The sequence below is a fragment of the Sorex araneus genome, chromosome 9 (genome assembly GCF_027595985.1).
Source record: "Sorex araneus isolate mSorAra2 chromosome 9, mSorAra2.pri, whole genome shotgun sequence".
Taxonomy (NCBI): Eukaryota; Metazoa; Chordata; class Mammalia; order Eulipotyphla; family Soricidae; genus Sorex; species Sorex araneus.
Genome location: NC_073310.1, coordinates 8,154,943 through 8,171,442, shown reverse-complemented (window position 1 = coordinate 8,171,442; position 16,500 = coordinate 8,154,943). Strand labels below are relative to the sequence as shown.

The window sequence follows — 16,500 nt, the reverse complement described above, 5'->3', positions numbered from 1 at the left end:
AGAACAGTGGCTCTGTGTGTGCCCCTGGGCCCCCCGCGGCCGCCTGGGCCCTCTCTGCTCCTCTCTCGGAGGCTCCGTGTCCCGTTCCAATCACACACACACACACACACACACACACACACACACACACACACACACACACACACACACACGCAGGCCTCGGACACCGTGTTCCGTCCCGGGAGGTTTCTTCTCCGCTCTCTGACGCTTGTTGAGCCCCTGCTCCGTGCTGAGGCTCAGCCTGGGGGCTCAGGACCCCTCTCTTTGACCTCTTTCGGTCCAGGCCTCCAAGCTCAGCCGCCCTGAGGGCCTTCACACGCTGGCCCCACGTTCCGGCAGGCCGGGTTCACGGTGTGTGTGTGTGTGTGTGTGTGTGTGTGTGTGTGTCGGGGCAGGCTGATCCCGTTGGGGCCGGAACTCAGGAGTCCTTAGCAAAATCATCTCCCAAACCATCTGGGCCCCCGTCAGTGGTGGCGGCTCCACACAATGGGGTGTCGTCCCCGTACTCAAAGGTTGGGGGGGGGTCAAGGGGGGCTCAGGGCTGCCGGGAGGCGGGGGAGCAAAGAGGTCTGATTCTTGCATGTGATTGCCGGGTCTCCCCCAGGGAAAATGCCCAGGAGGGCCATCGGGGGGTATCGGGGGGATTCGCAGCTCCCTGGGAAGGGCCTTCAGGACGGACGCTTCCTGCCGGGCCCTGCGTCCCCCCTGACCTGGGTAAGCAGGGGGTGGCCCGGCCTCATAGCCCTAGTGTGAGAGCGGGCAGCTCCTCCCATGCCCCTCTTGGCCGTGCTGGGCACCTCGAGGCCCGCCCTTTTGAAACCCTCTCCCTCTCTCTCTGTGCCCCTTTGCAGGTTTGGGAGTCTCGGGTCGAACCCACGTCACCCGGGCTGGCGTCTCCCTCTAACATGCCCCACCCTGGGCCCAGCTAGACGCACCTGCCCCCACCTCCACAGACCCTTCTTCTCCCCGCCCCCCCACTCGCCGTCTCCCCTGGCCTGGCACTCGCGGACGCAACCCAGCTCCCCCTGACGTCTGCCGCAGCTGGCAACACCTCCTCCCAGAGCCGGGCCGGGCCGCGGCGGGCGCAGGACGTCATGAGCGGGTGACGCCGGCCGACAGACGTCAGCGAGACTCCGAGACTCCAGTGCCGTCCGTCCGTGCCCGTCGTCTCTGCCCCGAGCCCGCCAAGTGCCAGGGAGGCCCCGGGCCCCGGGGGGCGCCATGGAGAACCCCGGCCTCAGCGTGCAGCAGATCCAGCCCAATGTCATCTCCGTCCGCCTGTTCAAGCGCCGGGTGGGCGGCCTGGGCTTCCTGGTGAAGGAGCGCGTGAGCAAGCCGCCCGTGATCATCTCGGACCTGATCCGCGGGGGCGCGGCCGAGCAGAGCGGCCTGGTGCAGGCCGGGGACATCATCCTGGCGGCCAACGGGCAGCCGCTGGTGGACCTGAGCTACGACAGCGCCCTGGAGGTGCTCCGCGGCATCGCCTCCGAGACCCACGCGGTGCTCATCCTGCGGGGCCCCGAGGGCTTCACCACGCACCTGGAGACCACCTTCACGGGCGACGGGACCCCCAAGACCATCCGCGTGACCAGGCCCCTGGGCCCCGCCCCCGCCGCGGCCATCGACCTGTCCTCGCCGCCCGCGGCCGGCACGGAGCAGCCCCTGGCCGGGGACGGGCAGGAAGCCGGGCCCCCGCCCCACGCCAACGGCCTGGCCGCCAGGCCTGCGGGCCAGGACCCTGCCCAGGCCGGGGCCCAGGGGGCCGTCCAGGGCGGCGGGGGGGACAACGAGCTGCTGACGGAGATCCTGCCCGTGCTGAGCCTGCTCGCCGGCGGGGACAGCCAGGAGCGGCCGCCCGCCACGGCAGAGACCAGGGACGCAGAAGTCCAGGTGGACAGGTGAGCGCCAGGAGTGTGTGTGTGTGTGTGTGTGTGTGTGTGTGTGTGTGTGTGTGTGTATGAGCGTGAGTATGTGAGTCTATTAGTCTGGGTGTGCGTCGGTGACTATATGTGTGAATGTGAGTGTGTGAGAGTGTATGTGTTAGTGTGAGTGTATGAGTGTGAGTTGCTGTGTGAGCATTAATGTGAGTGTCTGTGTGCACGTTAGTGAGTGTGCTGGTATGTGCGAGTGTATGTTAGTGTAAGGGTATGAGTGTGTGGTGGGGTGTTAGTGTGTGTTATTGTGTGAGTGTGTGGAGAGATATGTTAGTGTGAGTGTGAGTGTGTGAGTGTGTGTTAGTGTGTGTGTTAGTGTGTGTTATTGTGTGAGTGTGTGGGGAGATATGTTAGTCTGAGTGTGAGTGTGTGTGAGTGTGTGTGAGTGTGTGGGGAGATGTGTTAGTGTGAGTGTGTGGGGGGGGAGATGTATTAGTGTGTTAGTGTAAGTGTGTGTGAGTGTGTGTTAGTGTGTGTGAGTGTGTGTGAGTGTGTGTATGAGTGTTAGTGTGTGTGAGTGTGTGAGTGTGTGTGAGTGTGAGTGTGTGTGAGTGTGTTAGTGTGAGTGTGTGTGTTTTAGTGTGAGTGTGTGTGAGTGTGTTAGTGTGTGAGTGTGTGTGTTAGTGTGAGTGTGAGTGAGTGTTAGTGTGAGTGTATGTGAGTGTGTTAGTGTGAGTGTGTGTGTGTTAGTGTGAGTGTGTGTTAGTGTGAGTGTGTGTGAGTGTGTGTGAGTGTGTGAGTGTGTGTGTGTTAGTGTGAGTGTGTTAGTGTGAGTGTGAGTGTGTGTTAGTGTGAGTGTGTGAGTGTGAGAGAGAGAGCGCCGGTGCTGCCGTGCCTCCTGAGCTGTGGCCCGCACAGCGCCCAGCCAGGCTGGCCTCACTCCTGCTCCGTCCCGGGCCGGCCTGGGGGAGCAGGCAGCACGCCCGGGGCCCAGCTCAGGGGTCTGTGCCTCAGTCCCTCCCTCCGCTGACCCACCTCACGCCGGGCAGCCCCCAGATGCCCCTGCAGGTCCCCGGGAGGAGGCACTTCAGGCGGGCCCGGGGTCCCGGGGCAGGGCCCCACCCCAGAGGCCCGAGCCCCGCGGGCTCTGCCTGTCCCCCGCTTTCCACAATCCCTTCCGCACACACAGTGGGCCAGGGCCCGGGTCAGCCCGGCAGCCCACCGGTCAGTGCCGCTGGATGCAGGAGCACCCCAGGCCGAGTCGTCCTGGCAACACGAGTGCCCCCAGCAGGGCGCCGGGGGGTGGCACTTTCCACACCAGAGGGGGCCACGCTTGGCCCCTCTGCTCCCAGCCCTGTCTGTGCTGGAGCCACAGGCCACGGCGGGGCCGGGGGAGACGCCTGAGGGGTCAGCAGCCGCCTCGTGGGGGGCCGGTCAGTCTGTCCTGGCCTGGCGTGAGAGACTCGCCCTGACATCACCCCGTCCCCACACCGTGCTACCCCCCCGTCCTCCTTCCCGCCCTTCTCGCGAGCAGACTTTGCTGCCCCCTGTCCTGTGTCCCGGGAACACCCCAACTCTGGCTGTTTGGGGTCCCCTGCCTGTCGGGAGGAGGGTGTCTGCTGGGCGCCCCCGTTCTCGGGAGCGGTCGCTTTAATACGCCGCGTGGCCGAAGACACAGGCTGCTGGGCTCGCTGCCCTGGCGGGGGTGTCTAAGCAGGCCAAGCTGCCCGGGCCAGCGTCCATCTGGAGCGGCCGGTCCGCCTGACAGCAGCAGGTTCCCTTCGGGCGCGAACCCGGCTCCCTAAGTAGGGCACGTGCCCACATGCGCGTCCTTCAGTAGAGGAGGGCCCGGAGCCCAGCCCAGAGAGGTGCGGCCACTGGCTCTGCATCACACAGCAAGGCCACCACAGGGCGCTGCTCGGCTCCTCCCAGGAAGCCTCACACACACGCATGAGAGTCTCTGGAGGCCCTAGGCCCCAAGCCCGGGTGGACGGAGGGACTCGGCATCCAGCTGTGCCACTGGCTCGCGCCCCACAGCCTTCTGTGGCTCTGCCTGGGCACCCGAGTGGCAGAGCAGGACCATCCCTGCCCCGGCCTGCCCTCCCCCACCGCCCCTGCCCCGGCCTGCCCTCCCCCACCGCGTGGACACCGCCCCTCCCCCACCGCGTGGCCGCCGGACCCCCCAGTGCCCCAGTCCTGGCCAGGGACTGTCAGAGGCCATTGAGGTTTGTTCTCGGTCCTGGTGGGAAACCGAGGCCCTGAGGTAGCCTCTGGGAAAGGCTCGTCCGGGCCCCCCTGACGGCCTGGAGGGTCCCCCAGGTCCCTTCTCTCACTGGGTGCCGGCCCCGCCCCCCAGCTCTGCACTGGGGTCTCTGAGCCCGCACTTCCACCCACCCGTCTCTCTCCCTGACCCTGGGAACGGGGTCCCCGGGGCCGGCCGGCACTGGGAGGCGGGGGCGGAGGGCTGCTGTTCGCACCCACCTAGCAGACCCTTGGAGCGGTGCGGGGCTGGGCCTCACCCCTGCGCTCTCGCCTCTCAGGCCCTGCAGCGCTGCCCGCTGTGTGGGGTAGGGAAGCCCCAAGGCCTCTCTGGGCTGCTTCCACCGGCGTGTCAGGACTGCGGGCGTGGGGCAGGCAGGAAGGGGGCAACCTGGGCTCAGCCCCTCCCTCACCTGGACCCTGCTTGCCGTGGGCCTGGCCACATCCCCCGACTTTGGTGCCGTCAGTCCCGGGGATCCCTGAGCTTGGAGCCCCTCCCCTGTGCTCCCGAGCACGACCCCCTCGAGAGCCCCGGGGGGGGGGGGCGCGTCCACAGCCTCAGGACTCCTGCACGCGTGGCTCTGGGCCCCGTGATGGGCAAGGTGGAGGCAGAAGACCCCGGGTGGGCGGGGAGGGCGGGGCCCCATCGGTCAGCGGCCGTCGGCACCGGGCCACGAAGCGCAGAGGCTCTAGTGGGCTCAGGCCCGGCCCCGCTGGCCCCCGGGAGGTATCTGGGCCCCGCCTCCGGGAGGTATCCGGGCCCCGCCCCCGGGAGGTGTCCGGCCCCGCCCCCGGAAGATATCCGGGCCCCGCCCCCCGGAAGATATCCGGGCCCGGGCCCCGCCCCCGGGAGGTATCTGGCCCCGCCCCCGGGAGGTATCCGGCCCCGCCCCGGGAGGTACCCGGGCCCCGCCCCCGGGATGCCTGCCTGGCCGGGGCCCCTTTGGCTGCTCTCCTTGCCCAGCTGGTGGCGAGGAAGAAAAAGGGCTTCGCTCCTGCCAGGTCGCAGGGACAGTGCCTGGGGGGTGGGGGGAGGCGGGAGCACCAGGCCGGGAGCAGGATGGCAGAGGCCCTGGCGGGGCAGCGTCTGCAGAGCCGCCGTCGGTTGAGCGCGGGCTGCAGGGGGTGATGCAGACTCCAAGGGTCCTCCCGGCCCCTCCACGCTCAGCCCGGCTCGGGCGGTGCTGGCATGGCTGAAGCAGGGGAGTGACCGAGGACAGTCCCCCCAGAGGGTGGGGACACAGGCTCCTGGCAAGGCCGGTCGCTCAGTCCCCTCTGCCAACAGGCGACAGTGAGTGAGTCTGCTTGGACATGCTGGGGCTAGACAGGGTGGGGGGGGAGCCAGGAAAGAAAGGGACACCAGACAGGGAGAGCACCACCCGGGAGCACGGAGCAGTGGAGCATGAGGGTGGAGCACTCCCCGGAAGCATAGAGAAGTGTAGCCTCAGGGAGGAGCACTCCCTGGGAGCACGGGGCAGTGTAGTCTCAGGGGGAGCACTCCCTGGGTGCACGGGGCAGTGTCGCCTGAGGGAGGAGCACTCCCCAGGATCACGGAGCAGTGTAGCCTCAGGAGGAGCACTCCCTGGGAGCTCGGGGCATCGTAGCATGAGGGAGGAGCACTCCCCAGGAGCACGGAGAAGTGTAGCCTCAGGAGGAGCACTCCCTGGGAGCATGGGGCAGCAGCGTAGCCTGAGGAAGGAGCACTCCCCGGGAGCACGGATCAGTGTCATCTGAGGGAGGAGCACTCCCTGGGAGCACAGGGCAGTCTAGTCTCAGGGGAGCACTCCCTGGGTGCATGGGGCAGTGTCGCCTGAGGGAGGAGCACTCCCCAGGAGCACGGGGAAGTGTAGCCTCAGGAGGAGCACTCCCTGGGAGCACGGGGCAGAGCGTAGCATGAGGGAGGAGCACTCCCTGGGAGCTTGGGGCAGTGTAGTCTGAGAAAGGAGCACTCCCTGGGAGCACGGGGCAGTGTAACCTGAGGGAGGAGCACTGCCCGGGAGCACGGAGCAGTGTAGTCTGAGGGAGGAGCACGGAGCAGGGAGGTGGAGTGGCAGTGGTGGGGGCCAAGGCCTTGAGAATGACACGGCTGACGGGGCTGTTGCCCTCTGGAGTGATGGTGTGAGAGCCCCCACATGTGTGTGACCGTGAGGAACAGCCCAGAAGGCCGGGGCCTGGGGCGACGAAGCTCCGCCCCTCTGGCCCTCTGTGAGGCACCCGTGGACGTTTGGGGGCGGGCAAGAGCCAGTCGCCAAAGTCCCCAGAGTATGGTACTGCTTGTCGCTGGAATCCCCCACACTTGGAGCCCCTCACGGTGGTCCCGGGGTGCCCGACTGGGCTCGTGGTGGAGGCCTGAGTCCGCCCTGGCCTGGAGGACGCGCCCCTGCCCGCCTCGCCCGCGCTGCGTCCCTCTGGTCTGCTGGGCGCTGCGTTGTCCAGGGGTTCCTCCCGGAGGCGGCGCCCGTGGCCCCGGCTGTGTGTTTATTAGGCGGGGGGTGAGAAGGGGCAGGACCATCAGGACCGTGCCACAGCCCTCCCGCCACCGCGCATGCGCATGGGGACGGTGTGTGCCAGCCCTCGGTGCCCCCCGGGGGAGCTCAGCCTCGTGCCTGACAAGGATTCCAGCTGCCCGCCTGCCCCTGGTGGCCCCACAGAGCCACGAGCCGGGTGCTCAGAGCGCCCAGTCACGGTCTGGGTGTGGTACGGACAGTCTGTGTGTGCTGCAGGGGCACGCCCGGTGCCACCCTGGCCTCTCCCGCCCCACCTTGCTGTACAATCTCCCCCCCTCGCCACCTGGGTTGGGGTGGTCTCGGGCCGCTCACCCAGGGGGCAGACGGAGGAGGAAACGAGGGCCAAGCCACTTGGCTGATCAGTTGCCGTTTATTCCATTCTCCCCACTCGCCTGGTCCAGTCTCTCTGAGCCCCCCATTCCAGCCTCACACTGCCCCCCTTCCCGGCTCCTCCTGCCTCTCCCGCTCACCTCTCCGCACTCCATCCTGCTCCCTGCTCTGTCTCCCAACAACTGCCACTCTCTCGACTCTCCACCCGAGCACTCAGGGCCAGCACTACACCCAGTCTGGGGCAAAATCAACACAAGAAAGCCCTTCCTGGGGCTGGAGCGATAGCACAGCGGGTAGGGCGTTTGCCTTGCACGCGGCCAACCCAGGTTCGATTCCCAGCATCCCATAGGGTCCCTCGAGCACCGCCAGGGGTGATTCCTGAGTGCAGAGCCAGGAGTGACCCCTGTGCATCGCTGGGTGTGACCCAAAAAGCAAAAGAAAAAAAGAAAGAAAGAAAGCCCTTCCTGACTGCCCATCAGGCTTAAGGGCGGGGAGACACCAGCTGGGGTGTTCCTCTTCTCCTTAGTGCAGTAACTTAATTAACATTTTAATTAACATCTTAGTACTAGTTATTTTTGTATGGACACAGTAAGAGATACATTGAGGCTTGTAGGGCAGCTCTCCTGGGAGCATCTTGCCACAGACTCAGACTACAGTGCTCAGGCCAGATTAATCATTCCTAACCCTGGCAGAGTCCGAATCTAGTTATTACTTTTTGGATCATGACAGAATTTGCCTGTGACCATGCTCTTAACTTATAGTTAAGCATTAGGCACTTTGGCCAGGCCCATCTCGATGCCAGGGTAGCACATAGCTCACCGCTTGCCCTGGGTCCATCCTGTCCCTCGTCGGGACCCTGCTTTTGGGGGTGTTAGGAAGTTAGGGCAACTGAGGCTTAAGTCCAGAGAATAGATGTCCCGGCGGTAAATACCATGAAGAGTCCATTAACTCCCAAGTTACAAAAGCATAGCATTAACTGTCTTCCTGTGCCCATACAGAAGGGACTTTGGACAAAAAGGAATTAACTATGCAAAGGACTTAAGGAGAAGGAAAAACAGTATTTGCTAATTCACAGAGCACAAAGAAAGAAGTTACAAATAGACACACAGAGGCATGGGAGCACTGTGATGGGAGCAACACAATAAACCCACACTCCCTGCGGCAAGGCAGAAAGGACAAACCCGTGTTATCCTACACCTTGCCCTGCAGGGACCTGGACAGCAAGGCCCACAGGGCCCTGCCCCTCAGCGTGGACAACGACCGAGTCTTCAACGACCTCTGGGGAAAGGACAGCGTGCCGGTGGTGCTCAACAACCCGTACTCGGAGAAGGAGCAGGTAAGGGCGGCAGCGGGCACCCCTCCCTGCCCCTCCGGGCTGGGCCCTGCCTCGTGGGCTGGGCCCCGAGACAGAATTCTGCCCCTGCCTCGCCTCCCTCCCGGGTTTGACAGCTCACGAGTGGCCTTAACCGTTGCGAGGGGAGAGGTTTCTGGGTCCTTCCGCAGGGCCCCTGCAGAGACGGACGGGGCACGGCCCTGAGCGTGCGGGTCTTTGCTCAGAGAACACACAGCCTCCCCTCTCCTGTCTCCCCGTCACTTTCTCGCTTCTATGAGTGGTGGCGGGTGCGGGGGTGGGGGAGGGGGCAGCTTCCTGTCCACGGCCCCGAGGTGTCTGTGCCACGTGACACCCCCTCCACAACGGGCAGTCGGGCCGTTGCCTGGGTTCGGCCAGGGCACTGCTATCGCCAGTGACGCTATAGAGAACGTCTCCGGCCCACAGGCCGTGAGGTCAGAGGCCACAGCGCCCGGGAGGGGGCAGAAGTTGTCGAATGACGATGAGGGGCCGTATCTGTTTGCCTCAGCGACTCAGGCGGCGCCGAAAACCGGCCGGTCTTTGCCGACCCCCAAGAGGTGCTCAGGGCCGGGCCAGCCTGGCGTCCCGAAGGTGGTTCCGTCGGGCAGGAGATTGATTGGGGCACCTTTTCCTCACTGGCCCAGACAGCTAATGGACCAAGGCGGCAGCAACCACCCTCGGGAACCACGTGATCGTCCCTCCCGGGCTCTGGGTGATGGGCTGACGGGGGCGGCCGGCGGCGGGTGGCAGAAAGGAGAGGTGGCCTCAGCCGCCTGGCAGGTCCCCGTCACACTCCTGCTGCTCAGGCCCTGCCCGGCCTCCTCACGTCAGCTAGTCCGGGCCATGACGTGGAGCTTCCCGAGACGGGGACGCATCCAGGGACTTTCCTGAGTGCCCAGGGGGCCTGGGCGAGGGGCCAGAAGGACTCAGGCCTCTAAGCCCCCCCACACACACCAGGCTGCCCCGCTGGCAGGGACGCTGGGCGTGTCTGGAGGACAAGGCCCTTGGTAGATGTCTTGGACTCTGTCCCCTCAGTGGGGCCACCCTGAGCGGCCGGGGACTGTCACTCGGTGGCCCAACAGGCATGTGGCATGGCTGACGGCTGGCTAGTCTCTTAGGGCGAGGCAGCGGTCACTGCCATGGTATAGACGGTCCCGGTCACTGTGAGCAGGACCCGTGACGTGCTTGCAGCACTGAGGGCTCCCAGCATGCTGTGGGCAGCTTCCCCTTCCCATGTGGACTGTCCCGCAGTGGTCAACCGACGGTCTGGACGCTCTGCACTGGACGCAGAGACTGGGCACTGCAGGGCTCTCTGTGTGCTTCTGGCCACAGGGCCACACCCTGCAGTGCTCAGGGAGCACTCCTGGCAGGACTGGGGGGACCCGGGGATCAAACCTGGACCCCCTATATCAGAGCCTGAGCTCCAGCCCATGGGGGCTCCCGGGGATTTTCCCCTAGTCCCCACCATTCCCTGTTGTCCCCCCCACACCCTTACTAGCCACGGCCCCCTGTGCCTGACACATAGGAAAGGTCTGCCCCGTTGACCGTGAAGCTGTGTCAGCACTCAGATTGGGGCTTCCTCTGAGAAACTGCCGAAGGGACAGAGACCCTATGTTCCAGGGCCAGCGCCCCAGCTCCTGTTTGGAGGTGTCAGGACCAGGGGTCTAGCAGGACTGGGTCCAGGCAAGGACTCTGCCTGGCTCAGGCACGGCCGCCTTCTTGCTGCGTCCTTCCTCCTGGATGCTCCTCCCAGAAGTGCAGAGAGAAGCCGCCCTCCTCTGATAAGGCCACCAGCTCTGTCCACCGAGCGCCCCAGCCTTGGAGACCTTGGCAGCACCCCCCCTCCAAACGGGCCTGTCGGAGAGGCGGGTTCTGGGAGAGACGTTCGGGAGGGAGGGACCGCTGCAGCCCAGAGCAGTAATTGTCAGTGGCGGCTCTATGATGTGGAGGGATGGAGACGGAGCAGAAGAGAGCGGCAGGGAGGCGGGAAACTCCCCCCATTGTAACATACAGAATACATAGAGACACGCAGACTCTCACGTGCCGGTCCTCGCAGAGAAGCATGAGGGGGGATGCTGTGTCCAAGAATGATCTGGAAAGCACTCTGACTCCGTGGTATTCAGGCAGAAGGAGTCAGAAGTGAAATGACTCAGAGTTTAGCCACCACGGCTGTATCCATCCACTCACTAGGCGTCTGCCCTGTCTTCCGGTAAAGGACGAGAGAGGGAAATCGTTTGGGCCTTGCGGCCCCTCCGGCCCTGGTCTCCAACCCCCCTCCACAGCGGTCAGATGGCACAGACACAAGGACTGGGCCGGGTTCCAATAAAACTTTATTCGTGGACCCTGACATTGACGCTCCCTGTGACTTGCAGGGAGTCGTGAAATAGTCTTGGTCTGGCTTTTGTCATCCCACGAGTTAGAAGCAATATGAGGGTGCTCACGGGTACCAAAGTGTGGGCCACCCCACCCCCACCCGCTGTTGCCAAGAGCAGGGACCCCTGCAGCACCCCCAGGAGGCAGAGTGTGCCAGGGGCACAGGGGCCAGGAGGAGGGTCTCAGGGCACGTGGGAGCTCTTAGCCGGGGTACCCCACCCCCACCACCTCCCCTTGGGCTCTGAGTCCATTTCCTGTTTCCACGTCCGTGGTGCCTCTGCGGGCCCCCAAAGCAAAGAGGGGTGGACAGAGCCTCAGAGAGGCCCAGGGAGCCCAGAGCTTCCCTGTCCAGTCCAGGAGCATGGCAGACCCTCCCACAGACCCCCGCCGTTCGCCACCCTCCCCCCAGGGTCCTGACCCCTCCGGAGGGCACATGTGGGGCCTCAGCCCCAGCCCAGGTGCTGCCCGGCACCGCTCCTGCCCATCTCCTCCTGGGCCCCCACTCGGGAGAGACCCCGTGCGGGGACCCTGACTGCTCTGTTCGTCTCCCCACGTGTCCCCTCCGGAGTCCGTCAGTGACGCAGCTCAGCTCCGCATTCCTGCTCACTAATTTAGGCATCAGGGCCTCCCCGTCTCTCCCAGAGGCCTCTCAGGCGGCCCTGCGGCCTCAGCGGGAGGTGGGAGACAGCCAGCGCAGCCCCCCCAACCCCCCCCCATGCGCCCACCCCCTGCACCTCCCCAGTCTCGGCCACTGCAATCAGCCCCGCCCTCCCCTCCCCTTCCCCTGCACCATTGGTTCACGGAGGTGAAGACAAATGGGGGTCCCCGGGACCCAGCCCAGGCCCAGGCCCCCCGCACAGACCGACCCGACATGCTCTGGAGGCAGGACCCTAAGTCACGGCCGAGCACGCTCTGCACGACCTTTCCCGGGGCCTGCGGGGACAGGCGTGTTGGGGGCGGCCACAGGAAGTGCCAGACCCACGGCGTCCTTCCGCGCAGGTATTCATTCAGCAGACGTCCCTGGGGTCTCTGCTCTATGCCGACAGCAGAGAGGCCGCCTCGGCCCCCTGAGCCCGTCCCGGAGCAGAACCCCAAAGGCTCTGCCCAGCTCCCCCTCCCGCATGCCAGGGGGGCGTGGGGAGCGCCCTGCTAGGTCCACCCGGACCCCGGGACCCTTTCCTGGGCAGCCAGCCGGCAACGGGTGCGCAGGGAAGGAGCAATGCGTCTCCCCGGATGGTGGGGACCATTCTCTGGGGCCGCCCCTAACGCCCCGTCCTCCTCCTTCTCCTCCCCTGCAGCCCCCCGCCTCGGGGAAGCACTCCCCCACCAAGAATGGCAGCCCCACCAAATGCCCCCGCTTCCTCAAGGTCAAGAACTGGGAGACGGACGTGGTCCTCACCGACACCCTGCACCTGAAAAGCACAGTGGTGAGTCCCCGGCGGACACACACCGGCGTCCCACAGCCCCCCGTGTCCCCCACCCCCAGTCTCAAGGCAGGCAATAGGAGCCATGGGTGGCCGGGGCGGGGGTTTCTGACCGCTCACACCGACCCTTGGGATTCGTGCGCCTCGAACCCTAGAACCTCGTGGAGCGGCTGTGTCTGGGTCGGTCCCTCGAGCCCTGGGCCCAGCGGGAGAACCAGGCAGAGCCTTCCTGGCTGGCACAGCCCCACCAGGCTGCCCATGGCATGACCCGTTTGTGCAGACGGGCTCCTTGGCCCCCAGGGGCTCCGGAACCCCACGGCCTCTGTGGTGAGATGATGAGCAGCCCCCCAACTTCCTGGCCCGACTCCACCACCACCCCCATTGGGGAACAGTTTTTCCCCGAGGTGCCCAGACACCTTGTGCACCGGGTCCGGGTCTGGGCAGACGTGGGGCAAAGATGACGGGCGCGCAGAGAAACGCCCCCTGGGAGCTGTTCCCTTTGCTGCCAAACACACACATGTTTCACAGAGAGTCTCGGTGTGCAGGAAGGCCCAGCCACGAAAGGGTTAACGTTATTGGCCTGTCCAACCCCACCCAAGGCCAGACACTGCGTTAGGGGGACGTGCTGAGCATACGTGGCAGTGTCTGTGTCTTGGGCGCCTGTGACGAGAAGGTCGGGTGAGGCTCAAGGCCGGACACCTGGTGCCGACCCCCTGTCCTTGCCGACGACATTGCCTGGATACTCCCTTCCTCGGGGCCTCGCTTCCGGGCCGCTTTGCAAGTCGGGTCTTGTCTGCCCCCGAGCTGTCGCCATGCTCCACGCCCCCTTGCTCCTGCAGCGTCCACCGCTGAGCTGGGTGGCCTCGTGCAGGCACCCGCAGCCAGCTCACGGCAGGCTGGACTCGGGTGGCTGCAACTGGCCCCAACAGCTGGATGCTGTTTCCCGTGGTCCGTCTGTCCGGCGAGCTAGCGTGGCCTTAGGCTCGCCGTGGAGGTGCCTTGCAGCTGGAGCGTCAGGCCGATTCTGCGTCTGCGTCCCCAGCAAGTCCCCCCCCCCCTCGCCCCGAGCCGCTCTCACCCGAGTGGGTTCACCAGGTCCCAGGGGGATCCCTGTCACATCGCCCCTGTCGTCCCTGGCCACAGCCTGCAGTGCCAGACCCTCTGGGAGCCCCAGATGCAGGGCTGCAGGGTCCCAGCAGGGGGCGCCCCACTCTTGTCCCCGCAGGAGACGGGCTGCAGTGAGCACATCTGCATGGGCTCGGTCATGCTGCCGTCCCAGCACGTCCGCCGGCCCGAAGACGTCCGCACCAAAGCACAGCTCTTCCCCCTGGCCAAGGAGTTCATCGACCAGTACTACTCGTCCATTAAGAGGCAAGTGCACCGGGCTGGAGCCACGGCACAGTGGGGAGGAGGGCGCTTGCCTTGCATGCAGCCGACCCAGGTTCGATTCCCAGCATCCCATAGGGTCCCCCGAGCACTGCCAGGAGTAATTCCTGAGTGCAGATCCGGGAGGAACCCCGAGCATAGCTGGGTGTGACCCAAAAAGCTGAAAAAAAAATAAAAGAAAGAAAGAAGAGGCAAGTGCATGTCACTCTGGGGGCCTCCAGCACTTCTGTCTCCGGCTTAGCAGAGGGTTGAAGCAAGACCTGAGGTGTTTCCCCTCAATGCCGCCAGAAGCTGGTGGCCCAAGGACCAAATCCGGCCCCCCACAATGTTTCTTGTTTGGGCTCCAAGAATGCCACTTAAAGGCCAGAGAGAAGGGAGCTGGAGCAATAGCACAGCAGGTAGGGCGTTTGCTTTGCATGCGGCCGACCTGGGTTCGATTTCCAGCATCCCATATGGTCCCCTGAGCACTGCCAGGAGTAATTCCTGAGTGCAGAGCCAGGAGTGACCCCTGTGCATCACCGGGTGTGACCCAAAAGGCAAAAAAAAAAAAAAAAGGCCAGAGATTGGATATTAGGGGGCAGGGGGTTGGGGGAGGGTGGAGGGAGTCGGGGGCGCTTGCCTTGCACACGGCTGGCCTGGTTCAATCCCCAGCCCTCCGTTTGGTCCCCTGAGTGCCACTAGGACTATCTTTAATGATCAAACCCAGCTCCAAAGAACATATCTGTTTGGCCTGAAAATAGGCCACTTAGGAGCCAGAGAGATCAGCCAGGGGCTCGGCACTTGCTTTCCACGTGGCCGACCCTGGTTTGAGCCTGGGCACTTCAGAGAGTCCCCCGAGCCCGCCCGGTGTGACCCCCGATCATGAGCCAGGCCTGAGCCCTGAGCATCACCAACCAGGCACAGCCAATGAAACGGAGCGGGAGTGTCACTTCGTTCCATCCCCTCCACCTGCCCTCAGGCAGTGCGAAGGTGACAGGCTCTGCTGTAAAACGGGGGAGAGCAAAACCGACCCCGCCTGGACACTCCCCTGGAGTTACCAGGGGCCATTTCTGCACGCCCGAGGGAAGAAGGCTTTCGAGCAATTTGCTCGAGAATGATTTTGAGCAGAAGAAAGAAGTGAGAAGCCAGGGCCGAGTGGCGCAGAGCACGTGCCCGTGCGTGCCCGGCTCTGAGCTGTTTCCTGGGCCACACGCCCACGCCCCGCCCCCCCCACACACACACCACACCACCCCCCAGGACCTCCAGCTGTGGCCCTTCTGACTCCCAGGCTCTGCCAGGTCTGGGCCCTGTTTTCACAAAGGAAAGGAATAAAGGACGGCAGAGGCTGCCGTCGGGACAGTGCCGTGTGCATGCGTGTGTTCCAGACATGCAACATGCAACCGTGCAGAACTTAGCGGGCACACGCCTGCCCCCCAGGACAGCGGGCGGCAGTCTGTGACTCACTCGGCGTGGCAGTCACGGCCGGGGACAGAGCGGCCTGTGGCCAGGAGGTGGGCGCCCAGCCACGGCGCTGTGCTTCTTACCTACTTCTAAGTTTGGGTGTTGATCAGCCTCCTTCCCGATGCCGTTCTCGTATGCCTGAAGGTCTCCGGGACCGTCGTGAGTTCCTCAAATTGCATCCACAATTGGAAGGAGGGCTGGAGTAGTAGCACAGCGGGTAGGGCGTTTGCCTTGTAAGCGGCCGACCCGGGTTCAATTCCCAGCATCCCATATGGTCCCCTGAGCACCACCAGGGGTGATTCCTGAGTGCAGAGCCGGGAGTAACCCCTGTGCATCGCCGGGTGTGACCCAAAAAGCAAAAACAAAAAAACAAAAACAAAAACGAAAAAACACAATTGGAAGGATTCTCCTTAAAAGCCAGACCTGCTTTCTCTGCTAAGAGCAGAGCGGGCGTCCCTGGGCCCTCAGTTCTCCCAGGTACCCATCACTCAGTGGGGCAGAACGATCCTGTCCCCTGGGCCTCTCTCTGCTGGAACCTGGGATCTGTGACCTCCCCTGTGAGCCACAGTCCCTGCCAGGCTGGCCTGGGCTCTTCTCCCCCGCTGGGCCTTGGCGGGCGCTGGCTGCCCTGGTCCCTGCTCTCCGCTTCAGCTCCCACGTCCAGAAATCTCCTCGGACTTCCTCGGCTCCCAGCCTCCCCCCACCGCCCCCCTGACCCCGGGAGAAGGTGACTCGCTCTCGTCCCCCCCCAACCCCCACTCCTGGCTCAGGTTTGGCTCCAAGGCCCACATGGAGAGGCTGGAGGAGGTGAACAAGGAGATCCACGCCACCAGCACCTACCAGCTGAAGGACACGGAGCTCATCTACGGAGCCAAGCACGCCTGGCGGAATGCCGCCCGCTGCGTGGGCAGGATCCAGTGGTCCAAGCTGCAGGTGAGCCGGGACCCCCTCACGCCTTGGGGAGCGTTCAAGAGTGTCAGCTCAGGGGGCCGGAGCGATAGCACAGCGGGGAGGGCGTTGGCCTTGCACGTGGCCGACTGGGGTTCAATTCCCAGCATCCCATAGGGGGTCCCCTAAGCACCGCTAGGACTAATTCCTGAGTGCAGAGCCAGGAGGAACCCCTGAGCATCGCTGGGTGTGACCCCAAAAAAAGCAAAAACAAAAAAAAAGTCAACTCCAGTGCCGGAAAGATCGTCCACGAGTTAAGTTGCTCACCTTGCACACACCCCAGAGTGTCCCTCAAGCCCCACCAGGTGTGGCCCCGAGCACAGAACTGGGGAGTAAGCCCTGAGCACTGCAGGGTGTGGCCCAAAGCCTAAAAATGTATCGACTCTTGGGGCGGGACTGCAGTCTGGTTCCGACCCCAGTTCCATCTCTGGCACCACACGGTCCCGTGACCATCACTGAGTGCAGCCCGGGAGGTCCCTAGGCACCTCGGAGACCCCGAAACCACCCTTGCATTGAACCACCAGCCCCGTCAGTCACAAATCACCCAAGCGGTCAACCCCCCAACAAAGCATCAATTCCTGGTGCCAGAGACATGACTGAAGCGGCTG

At 64.4% G+C, this 16,500-nt stretch overlaps 1 protein-coding gene across 3 annotated transcripts in view; it reads left to right on the top strand.

The window, feature by feature from the left end:
• The window catches only part of NOS1 (nitric oxide synthase 1), an 85,315-nt gene that overhangs the window by 23,539 nt on the left and 45,276 nt on the right, over nt 1-16,500 (top strand). For all 3 annotated transcript variants that reach the window (XM_055147004.1, XM_055147002.1, XM_055147003.1), the window contains exons 2-6: nt 852-1,898; nt 8,180-8,306; nt 11,993-12,121; nt 13,344-13,489; nt 15,715-15,877. In XM_055147004.1, coding sequence (XP_055002979.1) covers nt 1,222-1,898; nt 8,180-8,306; nt 11,993-12,121; nt 13,344-13,489; nt 15,715-15,877 — 1,242 coding nt within the window. In that variant the 5' untranslated portion in view covers nt 852-1,221. The remainder of the gene's footprint in view (nt 1-851; nt 1,899-8,179; nt 8,307-11,992; nt 12,122-13,343; nt 13,490-15,714; nt 15,878-16,500) is intronic.